The following is a 15279-nucleotide window of genomic DNA, read 5'->3' as shown; positions in this document are numbered from 1 at the left end:
TTTTCCTTGTTCTTATCATTATCATCATCTTCATTGTCAACATGATTATCATCATCATTACAACTTTCAACATCATTATCATTCTTACTGTCATTGTCATCATTATTTTTATTATTCTTATAAAAATAATCTATAATTGTCATTGTCATTGTTTGTAGTTATCACTATCTTTGTAATCGTTATCCTAAGGTTGTTATTGTGTATTGCTCAGTATAATGATTGCAATTTCATTTTTTATCATTGGCATTATTTCTCCCTCTTGCCTACCCTTTCCTCTCCAATAACCATTATTGCAGTAACTATGATCACAAGGTTTGATTATAACCTGGTAATTTACTATTATCACCTGAGTTGATAATCTAAATTGGCCTTTGCAAAGAGTTTAAAAGCTGACGTTTCAAGCATTAGCCCTTCATCATTCCTCTGATGAAGGGCTAATGCTCGAAATGTCAGTTTTTAAACTCTTTGCAAAGGCCAATTTACGCTATCAACCCAGTTGATAGTACCAAATTACCGTGTTATACTCTCCCACCAACACAAAACCACAGTTTCTTTGGAAAGTGCGACCTATACACAAGTTTTTACAGTAAATATGAATTCCCCAAAAGATAAAGAGAACAGAAATTTGCCAGTAGAAAAGAAGCAATAAGGAATGGAAGAAATGAAACTAAATAAGAGTTGAAAAAATGTGCACACCAAAACCAGAAAAAGGTGATATTCCTTTCAGACAGTTTATTGTTCTTTAACACTCATCAAAAGCATTAACCTTGTACAAGGCTTTTGAATTTCATCCACTGCATGAAATCAATTAATATAAAATTCTCTATTTAAATTCTAATTCCTAATTTGTAAGTTCTATGCTATGAAAATTTTATCTGAAGTTATGCACCCTGAAAGTGACTCAACAGTCAACCATTTCTTAAAAATGCCTTTTCTATTTTCCATCATTTAAAAAAATTAGACAATAGACAAGTCTGATTGTTATTGAATTAATGCATACAAAAAATATTAAGGGTAATACGACAACTGTTATTGTTGTCCATTAAAATTATCCTGCTCTATTGTAAGAATTTTTGAATCAGTTCCAGTTCTTGTTCTCGTGCTTGTGTCACTGTAGGAGGGTCCAGTGGATTGGATGCTCTGTATGACATAATTAAATCAATTATTGATAAAACTGAAATAGCAACAATGATAAGAAAACCGCTCTAAAAAAGGTTTTGTTCTTTTTTTTCATCTTTACCAGCAATCTTTCAGGTAACAAAAAGATTTAAGTGAAAAATAAAAAAAAAACAAGGGAATGCAGGAAATCCCCAAATAGGGTTTTGGCAGCTAGTATGCTCTGCACCTTGTATGCTCTAAGATCTCAGAGAAAATTCTCCCCACATATATCACCACACATTTCATGATTGGTTAAAGCAGAGAAGTTGGTTTTCTGTCTGGAGCTCACAATTTTCTTTACTGTCAGCAACTGCCTCTTTAACTTTCTAAAACAATAAGATGAGAACTTACATATTCATCAATCTAGTCAGTGAAAAGGTTAAAACATACCTCAGATCAAGATGGTGAGCTCCACCTTTGACCAGAAGTGCCACCAGTGTTGGTGAGACATCTTCTAACACCTAAAATATAATCAATACATTTTAAATCCAACAGCAGTTGGAAGCAACCACAGCCCTTCAAATAGTGTAAACTTACCCCTCCAGTTCTCCACGGATCCAGGTCACCATTGGAGAAAATAATATTAGAAGATGAAGATATATCTGGAAAATCAATTAAAGAAATATAATTTTTCTTTTTCTAGTGTTGAGCTCTTTCAGGGGGGGGGGGGGGGAGAAAGGGAGGGGGGAAATGGAAACTGGCAAAATGCTGAGGGTTTAACTGAACAAATTTAGCATCTTGGGGGGGGGGATGGTGGAAATTCAGCAGCAGGGGAAGTGGAACCTGGCAGAATACTAGAGAGTTAATTGAAAGATTAAGCATCCCATCCATGGGACATGATATATTGTCCATTCATTTACAAAGTAAAACATCAGTGGTTAAGCAGCTGCCTCAACAAAACCTCATTTTTCTTATTTCACACAATCCCTGAGTTCACACAATCCCATAGATGGCTTGTTCCAGTCATAGATACTTTTCCTGCTTTGTGAGGAGCTCTTAGTATGCTCGCAGGAGCTCGAACTATGCCTTAACTATGCTAACTATGTATTTCAAGATCAACCTTTTCCCCAGAACTGTATGGGTGCCCAGTTAGGTTGAGGTACCACACCCCATTTTTTCTTACAGTATGTTGCAATCATTTCTGGAGTCCATGGCAGAGGTGGAAACATGTCTGTCTTGTTGTTAGAACCAGCTGGAAGAGTGAGCTCAGTACAAGCCTGAAAAGATGAAATATAAATCTCATTTTTATGTTTAATGACAGAAATAAACACAACCAGAAAATGTTACATGTCTTGCTCAACACAGTCCAGTCAGTCCGAGTTTGACCTGGGACCTTTAGATCTGAAGTCCAGCATGTATAAAGCCCCCACATTTCCCAAATCTTGAATTTTTCTAAGCCAGAGTAAGTGGTAGTTACTGTAATCTTTAACTAGTTCCTACATCCCATAAAGACTATGGTTAAACGTAGCAATTATATTAGTTACTTGACTAGGCAAGTAATATATCCAACCCACTACCTGATAGTCTTGTGCAAGGCTGTCTAAACCCAGGCCACACCCAGTGGGGTCTGCACATTTGATATACTCTGTATCTGGATCAAGGCAAGTCAGCGTACCATTAGTGCCATTGTAGACTAATGCTGTGACCTCAGCCAGACCTTCAACCTTGGATGATGCACTTGCCATCATTTTACATGCCAAGTTCACAGGATGCCCAGGAAGTGGAGCCAGGAGGTGTGTAGGGTAAGGATAATCACCCATGGCTAGGTTTGTGAAAGAATTGCGAATCCAATGTAACATGTGAGGGATCTAAAATGAAAACAAAAAAACAAAAACCAAATTATTGGGCCAATTGAAACAATGGATGAAATGGAGGATCTACAAAGGACAAAGGAAAGAAAACATAAAACAAAAGTTGTGAAAAGAATTAAGTAACACTAATAACAGTTATAAAAATAACAATAACAATAAAGGAATTAAGCAGTGACAAATCCAGAACACAGCCCTGCATCCTCTGTTTCTTAGTCAAATGAGGATTGATTCAATGAGAATCAATAACTAACTCACCCACAAGTGACCCAAGGTTCTGGATTCTGACCAAGGCCACAGCAATGGGATTGGAAGGCAAGTGATCTCCCTCCTGTATCATTGATCTTTGCTTTGGAGAGAATGAGGGAGGGAGGGTGGGTGGAAGGGAGGAAGTGTGGGAGGGAGGGTGAAAGGGAGGGAGGGTGGGTTGGAGGGAGGTAGGGTGGAAGGGCAGGTGGGTTGGAGGGAGGTAGGGTGGAAGGGAGGGTGGGTTGGAGGGAGGTAGGGTGGAAGGGAGGGTGGGTTGGAGGGAGGTAGGGTGGAAGGGAGGGTGGAAGGGAGGGAGGTAGGGTGGAAGGGAGGGTGGAAGGGAGGGTGGGTTGGAGGGAGGTAGGGTGGAAGGGAGGGTGGGTTGGAGGGAGCTAGGGTGGAAGGGAGGGTGGGTTGGAGGGAGCTAGGGTGGAAGGGAGGGAGAAAAAGGGAACAGGAAATGACGGAGAGGAAGGAAGATAGGATGTAATCTGGCAAATAAACTAACAAATAATTACCATGGGGTCATTAAATGCTGCTCCACATAATTTTTAACTGTGTTCACTTCACTGTCATGGTTGTGTTTGTGTGATGGTAATTAGATAATTCTTACCTGATCTGTTGACTTGAGTGGTTTGCAGAGTTTAAATATCCTTGAGATTTCAGCAAGTCCTACATGAAATAATGTGATTCAAATAAATGCATATCAAAATAAAACTCCAGATCAGTTTCACACATTGTGACTTGGTTAAAAGATCCATGCATGCAATTGCCTTTAAATAAGAGTTATCTATCTCCTTGTTATAGTTAACTTTGTTAATAATCAATAATTAGGAATACTTTGGTTTTGATTTTGACATTTTACTTGAAAGTTTTCTTAAAAGAGACTAATTTACCGACTTAATGAATATATTTAATGTACCTTTTGATCCTTGATTTTTCAGCATCTCAATCATTTCAAAAGCCATAATAACATAACCTGGACAATTAGCATCAGCATTTAAAAAGTCCTTGAAATTAAAACACAAAAATTACGAAAAAACTTAATTAAATTAACTGAATAAATTGAAACATGAAAACAAAATAGTTTGGCAGTTACTGTTGATAGTTTTATCTTTCATGAACATCATCAGAAATTAACATAATTGTTAAATATCACCAAATAAGTTTAAATACTTTTTGTCTACAATTAACTCAAATAACAAATGATATATCATTCTCCTCATTTAACCAGTATAATTCTCAAGAAGGAGAAAAATTAATAGACTCTCAACTCTTTTACCAAATGAACAACTATTAACTAAATTAGTAATTTCCTTGATGTTATGGGGAGAATCACTGATCAGTAAGCTGGACAAGAGAAGAAACTAAAACAGTTGATACAGTAGGCATGATCAGCAAGGAAATGTTGTAGCACAACTAAATAACAATAAAAACTTGAATATTCAATCATTGATTGTTCTTATGCAAGTTATAAGAACTGTAGCCACCACCTCTGTCACTGCAGCAAAGAATGAGTCTCTTTCACTACCCTGGAAAGTGGTCATGTAAATTGGAGCACTGGCTGCTAAGGCAACATCAACTACATTTGGATATTTGAACCTCATGTAAGCACTCAGTATTCCACCATAACTGAAAACCAATCAAGGACAGATTAATGCTACAGAATATGTCATCAGAGCACTTTACTTTCTAAGACCTTGCTGAGTCACATGGAAAATGAATTATAACATTACAAATGCTGTAGTTTCTATGTAGGTGACCACAACAACTGAAATTTTTTTTTTTTTTAAAGTTATATTACAATGTACCTGCCACCAAAAGCAACAACCTTACTCTCTGTGGCCTTAAACTGAATCTTAAGATCAGTCAATAGGACAGCATAGTCTGCAAGGGCTTGCTCCACTGAAAGGTAACCAACTTTATCATGATCAAATGAGGACGAACCAAATGGAAGGGAATCTCCAAAGTATCTCTAAAAAAGGATGAAGACAGAGCACAACAAATTAAAGGTAAGATGCACTTTTGCTTGCTAGAAATCAGAGCATCAGATATTCAACATTCAGTAAAATTTCCGCACAGCCCCATACCACATTATGCATTCAATTCTTGGATAGAGAAAACAATGACAAAAACGATACATTGCCATTGGGAAAACAGATTTGTTTTACAATAGTATGGGGCTGTGCGGAAATTTTTACCCAACATTCACACAATGCATCCTTGTGTACTCACATGTTCACCAAAAATAACCAAAGCATTGAACTTCTGAGCTGCTTCGAAAACAAAGCCTGAGTTTTCCCAAAAACTAGTTATTGGTCCTTCATTGCCAGTGTAAAAGAAAATTGGTCCTTTTTCATCCCAGTACTGATCTGTGACACAAAATTTAGCAATGGGCTTAACAAATTATTCCACTCAGAACACCTCCATGTTTTTGCAAGTATCACAAGCCATCCTCAGGAAACAGGCCCCAAAACTGGTGTCTCAAGGCCTCAGAAAGACAAATTCTAAATACTGGCATGGGGTTTCAATAATTTATTCCATATGTGGCTACTGATGGTGTAAGAGACAGCTGTGTAACAGGCGTAAGAGGTCTTATAGGCAGCGATAGACCTCCAGTAACCAAACTTTAAAGATAATGCTGCAAATGCTGTTTGTTGGGGGGGGGGGGGAGGGGTGCATTCAGCACCTGGTTCTTGACTTACTTCGATTCCAGGCTTCAATTCAAAGCTATTTTTTACTTCACAAGTCTATAGTACATAGGCAATAAGTTGCAGATTGAAATTGTTTCCTATGGGCGTCCCCTCTTCCCCTCTAAGATAGGCATGCAGCCATGTAGGATTTTCTGTGATCCTTTCCAAGGCTTTCCTCCCCCACCCAGTCCACCCCCTTCCAAAAAAAGGAGGAAAATCAGAACACTGAGCCACAAATGTATTCAAAATATTTAATCTGTGTCGCTTTTAATCCTCATAGCCTCTCTTTTTCCCAACATAATGATTGCTCCAAGCTCATCTACTGTTCAACATGTCTTACTCAAGTTTTCTTCACTTCAGCACAATTACTAAATTGTTTAAGAGAAATTCAGTTAAAATACGGGTGATTCCATTCTCAGAGGTATTGCATACTTTTAAAATTCAGTTCGATGACATGCTGGCTAAGAGTGGGATAGCTGGTTTGTTTGCTTGAGACGATCATTCGTTCCAACAAATTATGTAATCTCACAGAAGGTGAACTATATAAATAAACTAAAGTAGAACCCAATTTCTCACAGTGTCGATTACATCAGCTTTGGGAAAGAGAGACATAAGATTTAACCGGGCTCTCTCACAAACTAAACAGCTTCACCTCCAAAGCTCCATCCGAGTCAGAAATTACGGTAAGCGCCTTAGTAGATACCTGTATAGAGATATCGCTGTTTAAACGTGACCTTACTGGCTTGGACGAAGCACAGGCGGCCCAAGCTCCAGCTGTGAGATGATCATCTTGCGCAATAACAGTCATGGCGGAATTATAAGAGTTTGTATGGGAATATTTACGACCGCTCTAAGGAATAAAAAAATACGTCAAATTCTCAATAAAAATACTTCACCTTACTTCCACAGTGTATCACTTGTTATCTGATCGCTTAATTTGATGAACAGAGCCCATTTAAGCGAGTTGTTCATTTCGAGGTTTTCAACGTACATAAGAAAAGCCCTGGCTTTTCTTATGTACGTTGAAAACCTCGAAATGAACAACTCGCTCAAATGGGCTCTTTTCATCAAAGTAAGCGATCAGATAACAAGCAATACGCTGTGGAAGTAAGGTGAAGTATTTTTATTGAGAATTTGACGTATTTTTTTATTCCTTAGAGCGGTCGTAAATATTCCCATACAAACTCTTATAATTCCGCCATGACTGTTATTGCGCAAGATGATCATCTCACAGCTGGAGCTTGGGCCGCCTGTGGACGAAGTTGAAATGATCGAGATCTTGCCCAAAATAAGCTGTCTTGTAAGGAATAGTAGCCCCCACGACGACAAAATAAGAAGAAACCACGACAAGAAACTCCGCGCAGGGAGTCATCTTCGTACAAAGTTGCACGTAAGGGTTTTGTAACAAGCTAACCTTTAGATTGCGTGACTTTGGGTGACGAATCATTCGACATGTCACGTCACCGAGACCACTGAAACATCTTTATAATCGGGCTGATTATTGGATTAAAACAAACAAAAACGCGTACACAAAAACGAGAAAATGTAGATGTTATTATCAAAAAGTTTATTGTTCTTAAAAAGACACTCATCAACAGCATTAAACCAACACAAGGCTTTTGAATTTCATCCAAGTCTCATGTCTAGTCTCTGGCATGAAATCATTAAAATTCAAATTCCTTCATAAGGTCTAATTCGTAATTAGCATGTTTCGATGCTCCATGTAAATTTTATTTGAAGTTGTGAACCATAAATTGACTTTTCTTTGAAATGCGATTTCTTTTATACATCACAAAATAAGACAGGTCTGGTTATTATAATTGAATTGATGCATAAGAAAACTGTAGTCATTGTCCATTGAGATTTATAATGTTGCTCTAATGTAAGAATTTTTGGATTAGTTCCAGTTCTTGTTTTCGTGCTTGTGTCACTGCTGGAGGGTCCAGTGGATTGGAAGCTCTGGATATCAAAATTAAATACATCAGTAATTAATAAAACTGAACAAGTAATAATTATCAGAAAACATTGTGAAAACCAGCTTGAAGCAGATGCTTTTCTTTTAAACCTACATAGCAATCTACCAAAGGAGATCAGGAACCACTGATAAAAGTTTATCCTTCAGGTAAAAACCTATAATAATCTTATAATAAATTCCAAAAAGAAACAAATTAAAAAATGAAGGTTGCACACCAGGAAGAATGAAGGAAATCTCCAAATAGGAATTTACTACCCAATATGCTCCAAGATCTCAGATAAAATTCTCTCAAACATCATCATATGTTTAGATATTGGCTAGAGTAGAGACATTGACCTTCTATCAAGAGGTAACTCATAGCTAACAATAATTGTCATTATTATTTATTAATTGTTATTATTATTTTCTTTATTCTCATTACCTGCCTGGCTTAACCTCAACAAGAAAAATGCAAGGAGAATTTTCATATTGATCAATCTGGTCACTGAAAAGGTTAAAACATACCTCAGATCAAGATGGTGAGCTCCGCCTTTGACCAGAAGTGCCACCAGTGTTGGTGAGACATCTTCTAACACCTAAAATACAATCAATACATTTTAAATCCAACAACCATCTATGATTCCATCAATAATGGAAGCAACAAGAGCTTTTCAAAAACCATTAACTTACCCCACCAGGTCTCCATGGATCCAGGTCACCATTGGAAAAAATAATATTAGAAGATGAAGATATATCTGAAAAACCATTTAATACCATAAAATGTTTTTTATTCTTGCACTACAATTAGGAATTCTCTGACCATAAAACTAGAATAAGGAAGAGTTCACAATGACTTAAACACTAACCAAGAAACTCAGAAAACTGTGGTCACTGAAATAAGTGTGAAATACTATTGTATCAAGGAAAATAAATACATCAATTTTCAATACAGACTGGAATCCTAGTTTAAAGATTTGTTTTCAAGTCTCATCTGATTAGTCATCGCACATTCTGGACTTTTTCCAGGTGTTTTAATTGTGACAAAAATTCTGGATCACTTTTAAAATCAAATACTGATATTGCTGCCATTCAGAAAGGAAAAGGAGTGGATCTATGTAAATGGGACTTGAAACAATAGTGTAACCCAATGCTTAGCATGATAGAGTTGAGATTAAAAGGTCTGGTTCAATCAAGCCCCGCTCAGCATCACAACCACATGCTGTGAACAACAACTGATTCACACTCATTCCTACCAGGAGTGCTTTTTGGTGGCAGTTGAGCTTACAAAGGAAACCATGTCTGAGAGAGTCAACAGCAATCCTCTAACATCCCATCCAGATGAGGTAGCAAAGCAATTGGTCGATTCTTACCCTGTTTTTAGTAGCTGCCTTAATAAAATTCTTCCTTTTCAATCTAACAAGATCTCCTACTATGTATTTCAATGTCTTAAGGAAACCAACCTTTCCCCCAGAACTGTATTGGTGCCCAGTTAGGTTGAGGTACCACACCCCATTTTTTCTGGCAGTATGTGGATATCATTTCTGGAGTCCATGGCAGAGGTGGAAACATGTCTGTCTTGTTGTTAGAACCAGCTGGAAGAGAAAGCTCAGCACAAACCTGAAAAGATAAAATAAAAATCTTATTTTGACAAATTGAAAAAACAAAATTCTTGAATAGTTCAGTGGACAAGCAAAGCTTGGATAATATGTGCCATTTGTTTCCTGAGCATGAGCAGGCAAGAAAGGTTCATTCTTTATAGAAAATGATTCAAGAAGGAAACTTCACATAAAATAATCACTTAAAAAATCCGGTAAGGTCACGTCAGCTCATGAGCCAGCCATTCTTTACATGCATATCCAATTATCTCATTGGCATGAAGTGTTAATTAAGCAGTACTGAACATCTCCACTTGCTGTGATGCTTGTCCATGACAAGGTTACCCCTCCAGCATTTCACCTGGTTTCCCAGAAAGTGCCCATGCATCCCTGGACAGAAAAAGATACTGAATAGATGAAGCCTCTTACACAACACAGTGATTCCATCAGAGTTTGAACTGGGAGCTTTAGAGATGGAGCACAGCACACATAATACTTAGCAAATGATCCTAACTAGTTCCTTTATCCCATGGAAACCATGGTTAACCCTTTACACCCTAACATCATTATGCATATTCTCCATACTGTTCTCTATACATTTCCCAGGTTCTAACAAGGAGAATTTGTAAAACCATCAAGAGCTTTGTTAGTTGCTGATCATTTCTGTTATTCTCCTAACTTAAACATTTGATTCAAGGGATAGATTGTAAAGAGAAATTAGAACTGTGGATAAGTGGGATATGCAACCCAATACCTGATAGTCCCATGCAAGGCTGTCTGGACCCAGGCCACACCCAGTAGGGTCTGCACATTCAATGTACTCTGTATCTGGATCAAGACAAGTCAGTGTACCATTAGTGCCATTGTAGACTAATGCTGTGACCTCAGCCAGACCTTCAACCTTGGATGATGCACTTGCCATCATTTTACATGCCAAGTTCACAGGATGCCCAGGAAGTGGAGCCAGGAAGTCTGTTGGGTAAGGATAATCACCCATGGCTAGGGTTGTGAAAGAATTGCGAATCCAGCCTAACATGTGAGGGATCTAAAATGAAAACAAAAAATAAATAATGGGTGAAACAATATATGGAAGAGGGTCAGAAGGGAAGACATACAGCAAGAGTTAGGGAGACAGTTGAGAACCAATAATAAGAATAATGACATTAATTAAAATCAGATGATAATACTACTACTACTACTACTAATAATAATAATAATTATGAAAATAGTACTACTACTAACTACTATTACTACTAATGATAATAAACAGCAAAATAAACAACAATACTGGAATTCAGCAAAGGCACATCTACAAGGAAGCCCAAAATTCTCCTTTTTTCAGGTAAATTTTTTCACAAAAATCAAGCACAAACTCAAGCCACATGCTCAAACTCACAAAATCAAGCCATGTGTGACACCAGACTGAGGGATATCAGGAGGAAATGGAAGAGTGAGACTGGGTGAGAGAGGGAGAGAAACATAACCAAAGTGTCAGGAGTAAAGTAGCACTAGTCTAGGAGCATGACCAACATATACGACCAGCCTGTGCCCAGACCTCTGCTGTTTCAGAGCACGCCAACAACACTGGACACCAACTGCTTTAGAGTGAGGTTAAGTTGATTGATTGTAATCCTCACTGGTACACTCCAAGGGTCAGAGAGACCTAAGACTTTACCCTAACAACATCAGCAGGAACAGAAGAATACAAAACCCTGAAGTGTGGATGCCCATTATAAAAAAAAACAAACAAACAAAAAACCACTACAACCGGAGAGCCATATGAGGGCAGACCACCAAGGGAACAACTCACTAACATCAAGAATTGAAATGCGCCAATCACAGCGGTGGAAAAAAACAACCAATTACATCGGTGCATCCTGCTTTATAAAAAGACCCTAATTCAGTCAACCTTATCACCTGATGAAGACTAGCAGTATGCAGTCAAAACATCCTGATCCACATCATAAGTGATCACATTGAGAGACAAACAATAACACTTTATTATTATAGCAATGATGTAGTAAATAGGCTAACAGATAGTTACAATGTAATAATAAAATCCTACTTCGTATGACAAGTGTTATCATAGTTTTCGAGTGATGACCAAATAATCCTTACCTGTTCTGTTGACTTAAGTGGTTTGCAGAGTTTAAATATTTTTGAGAGTTCAGCAAGTCCTATAAAATGAAGAAAGAATTTTGAATAAATTCAAACTGAAATAGAACTCCACACCAGTTTCACTCACAGAGAATTATTGATCTCCAAGTATAGAACATCATGACATGTCACTTGTACATGCCATAATGTAGGATGTAACCAGCCCCTTGTCATATTTACCCATATAAATGACAGTCACTCACTCAGACAGCTTGTTCAAAAGGAGTCTGATTCACTTACTTAATGTATTCCTTAATACTAACCCTTTACACCCTAACATCAGTAAGAATATTCACCATACTGTTCTCTATACATTTCCTGAAGCACTGACAAGCAGAATTTGTTGAAAAATCAAGAGCTTTATAAGTTGGTGATCATTTCCTTGATTCCTGTGACCTTAATGTTTTATTCAGGGGTGATATTGTAAGGAGAAATTAGAAGCTGATCACTCTTAGGGGTTAAAGGGTTAAGGAAATGAGGATGACACAGTAATGAGGCAATTTCCTCCTGCAATAGTGCGGCACACTCATCCCTCACAATGGGAGTATTACCTGTTCCCCAGTCCCTTACCTAATACCAACATTCTATGTTTTAAACTTAAATGCAGCAAAAGATGTAAACCCCTTAATTTTCAAGATTTCTCCCTTGGAGTTCCTACTCATTTTCTTTTAAATTGTTAAGAGAGTTTAACATTAGGATAACACATTTGATATAACCTATTTTTGGGTTTTTACATTGTACATTAGATTTTGAGGGTTAAGCAACTCCATGGATTTCCTACAGATAACTCTGATTCATTTTACCTTCTGCACCTTGATTTTTCAGCATCTCAATCATTTCAAAAGCTGTAATAACATAACCTGGACAATTGGCATCAGCATTTAAAAAGTCCTTGGAAATAAATGACAAAATTATATTACTAAAATCAACAATATAGACATAGAAACAAAAGTCTGGCCATGTTGCAATAATTTTGCAGTTATTGTTGAGAGTTTTTCTTTTGTTGATATCATTAAAAACAAACAGATATTTTAGATATCATCCAATAGGAGCAATAACGTCTAGAATTGAATCTAATAACAACTTGTTTTTTCATAATGTCCTCCATTACATTTCTCAGAAAGGAGAAAATTACTGTGACTCTCTCAAATCTTTTACTGTTGACAAATGCTGCCCCTTTAACTCCCAGATCTCATTATTAATTCTCCTTACTATATGATATACAATTCTTATGATGTTACTTTGGAGAATTTCATGTTGGACCAACTGATAGTCTCCTCTTTGATATTTTTCTTCAGTCTTATCACTTGTCTACTTGATATTGTATTGATATTGTAAGGAGACATTTTGTTTTGGTCATGGAAGTTAAATGTTTAGTGAATTAATTGTTTCCCTGATGTTATGGAGAGGACGACTAATTATCAACCTGAACAAGAGATAAAGCTGAAAAAGTTGAAATGTCAAAAATAAAAAAATTACCATTACCTCTGTCACTGCAGTGAAGAAAAAGTCTCTTTCACTTCCACGGAAAGTAGTCATGTAAATTGGAGCACTGGCTGCCAAGGCAACATCTATCATATTAGGATATTTAAACCTCATGTAAGCACTCAGCATTCCACCATAACTGAAAACCAATCAAGGACAGATTAATGATACAGAATATTTCTTAAACTAAATGTAACAAGTCTCAGTTCAATCCCTCTTCTTGGTCTCCAATCAGGACCTATATTTCCTTTGTGTGCACATTAAAAAATGTCACATTTATGGTGCTGATTGTTTGTCAGCATATAATTTATTTTCAATATTTACTCATCCTCTGACACAATTCAAAATAATTTGGAATTTGTACTCATCCCGGAAGCGTTCAGATATTCAAATTTTGTATGGAAACAGACTGGAATCTTGTTATTGGAAAAGAGTTTAGACTCCTTGCTAAGATGTCTTTTGAAAGTAAAAAAAAAAAGGAAAGAAAGTCAATAATTGGTCAAAGCACTTTACAGTCTAATAGACCTTGATGAGTTACTTGGAAACCAAATTATAACAATTATATTAATGTTGTAGACTGTAACCTTTCTTTGTTAAGTTATTTCAATGTACCTGCCACCAAAAGCAACAACCTTACTCTCTGTGGCTTTAAACTGAATCTTAAGATCAGTCACTAGGACAGCATAGTCTGCAAGGGCTTGTTCCATTGAAAGGTAACCAACTTTATCATGATCAAACGAGGATGAACCAAATGGAAGGGAATCTCCATAGTATCTCTAAAAAGGATGAAGACAGAGTACAACAAATTATAGCTAGAAATCAGAGGATCAAACATTTAACATTCACAAAAAGTATCCTTGTGTACTCACATGTTCACCAAAAATAACCAAAGCATTGAACTTCTGAGCTGCTTCAAAAACAAAGCCTGAGTTTTCCCAGAAACCAGTTATTGGTCCTTCATTGCCAGTGTAAAAGAAAATTGGTCCTTTTTCATCCCAGTATTGATCTGTGAAAAAACATTCAGCACTAAGTTTATCAAATGATTAACACTGAAAAGCTTTTCATGCTGTCACAAGTTGTATAAATCCTCATGTGAACTTAAAGAGAAGTTTCAAGGCTGGTACTTTCAGGCATATGAAAGATAAAGTGAGGGATGGGTACAGCTGCTCATTTCTTTTCCTTACTTCAACGATTGCTTGTTTTTTCTCTTTCTTTACGAGCCAATAAGCACTGACAACCATAAGAATATAGGCTGAAGGCTAGTGAAATCAGGTGCAGATTGAAATGGTTTTTTTATGGGTGCCCCCTTCTTAAAAAAAAAACCCAACAGCAGTCAAAAAAATTAAAATGTGACTTGGTTACAACGTCCATTTAACAACGAATCCTTTGGCCCTGGGGAGGGTCGTTAAAGCTTTAATGCGTCTAATTGAACTTCCATCACTTCTGTACCGCTTTAAATTAAATGACTCTGCTTCAAGAACTCAGCTTAGATATTCTCAGAAGCATTGCATATTTCTAAAATTCAACTGGGCCAAGCACTTTAAATCCATAGGGGAGAGTGGTGATTAATCGTTCCAAAAACTTACGTAATCTCACAGAAAGTGAACTTCAGAAATATACTTAAGAAAGCTTTGAAAAGGAGAGATAAAATTTAACCAGGCTCTGCGACAAAATGAACAACATCGTGCAGCTTCACCTCCAAAGCTCCATCGGTGTCAGAAATTATGGTGAGCGCCTTACCTGTATAGAGATATCGCTGTTTAAACGTGACCTTATTGGCTTGAACGAAGTTGAAATGATCGAGATCTTGCTCTAAATAAGCTGTCTTGTAAGGAACTGTAGCCCCCACAAGGACAAAAAGAGAGCAAACCACAAGAAGAAACTCCGAGCAGCCAGCCATCTTTGAGTTATTAAAGATAAACCTACACGTGAGGGTCTTGTGACAAGCTAACTGGCCTTGAAGAATGTCCGAGTCCGCGTGACCATTCAACCTGTCACGTTACGAAGACCGATAAAACATCACAGTAACACGGCGGATCATTTAATTATTACATCGGAGAAGTATCCTAGTTGTCGAAGGAGAATATTCTCTATTCCAGCGCTTTTTCTACTGGTTAAAACTTGAAAGAAATACTGTAACAATTGCTTACTCCACTTTTTTTAGGAGCAAGGGGGAGTGG

The 15279-nt window shown here is 37.1% G+C and overlaps 2 protein-coding genes across 6 annotated transcripts; both read right to left on the bottom strand.

The window, feature by feature from the left end:
- Positions 1-717: 717 nt before the first annotated feature.
- LOC113673003 (dipeptidyl peptidase 2) lies at positions 718-7355 on the bottom strand. Of its 2 annotated transcripts, none has more exons than XM_089188298.1 (12): positions 7171-7355; positions 6612-6661; positions 5451-5587; positions 5027-5190; positions 4709-4847; positions 4138-4225; positions 3829-3887; positions 2673-2966; positions 2219-2375; positions 1696-1760; positions 1549-1619; positions 718-1140 (listed from the first exon to the last, which is right to left on the bottom strand). In XM_089188298.1, exons 1-12 carry the CDS (start codon positions 7353-7355, stop codon positions 1059-1061), a joined length of 1491 nt encoding a protein of 496 aa, XP_089044424.1. In that variant the 3' UTR covers positions 718-1058. The 2 variants fall into 2 exon arrangements, with proteins under 2 accessions (XP_089044424.1, XP_089044425.1); XM_089188299.1 differs by having other exon boundaries at positions 2676-2966.
- Positions 7356-7458: 103 nt separating this feature from the next.
- LOC149037032 (dipeptidyl peptidase 2-like) lies at positions 7459-15097 on the bottom strand. Of its 4 annotated transcripts, XM_089188302.1 has the most exons (11): positions 14840-15097; positions 13969-14105; positions 13712-13875; positions 13100-13238; positions 12418-12505; positions 11576-11634; positions 10212-10502; positions 9323-9479; positions 8553-8617; positions 8388-8458; positions 7459-7867 (listed from the first exon to the last, which is right to left on the bottom strand). In XM_089188302.1, exons 1-11 carry the CDS (start codon positions 14997-14999, stop codon positions 7786-7788), a joined length of 1413 nt encoding a protein of 470 aa, XP_089044428.1. In that variant the 5' UTR covers positions 15000-15097; the 3' UTR covers positions 7459-7785. The 4 variants fall into 4 exon arrangements, with proteins under 4 accessions (XP_089044428.1, XP_089044426.1, XP_089044429.1 ...); XM_089188300.1 differs by lacking the exon at positions 8388-8458 and having other exon boundaries at positions 14840-15070; XM_089188303.1 differs by lacking the exons at positions 8388-8458; positions 8553-8617 and having other exon boundaries at positions 7618-7867; positions 14840-15070.
- Between the last annotated feature and the right edge of the window lie 182 nt (positions 15098-15279).

Source organism: Pocillopora damicornis, chromosome 11 (assembly GCF_964200805.1).
Source record: "Pocillopora damicornis chromosome 11, jaPocDami1.2, whole genome shotgun sequence".
In the NCBI taxonomy this organism is placed as follows: Eukaryota; Metazoa; Cnidaria; class Anthozoa; order Scleractinia; family Pocilloporidae; genus Pocillopora; species Pocillopora damicornis.
The sequence above is the reverse complement of the archived record's forward strand: the minus strand, read 5'-3'. Positions and strand labels throughout refer to the sequence as shown.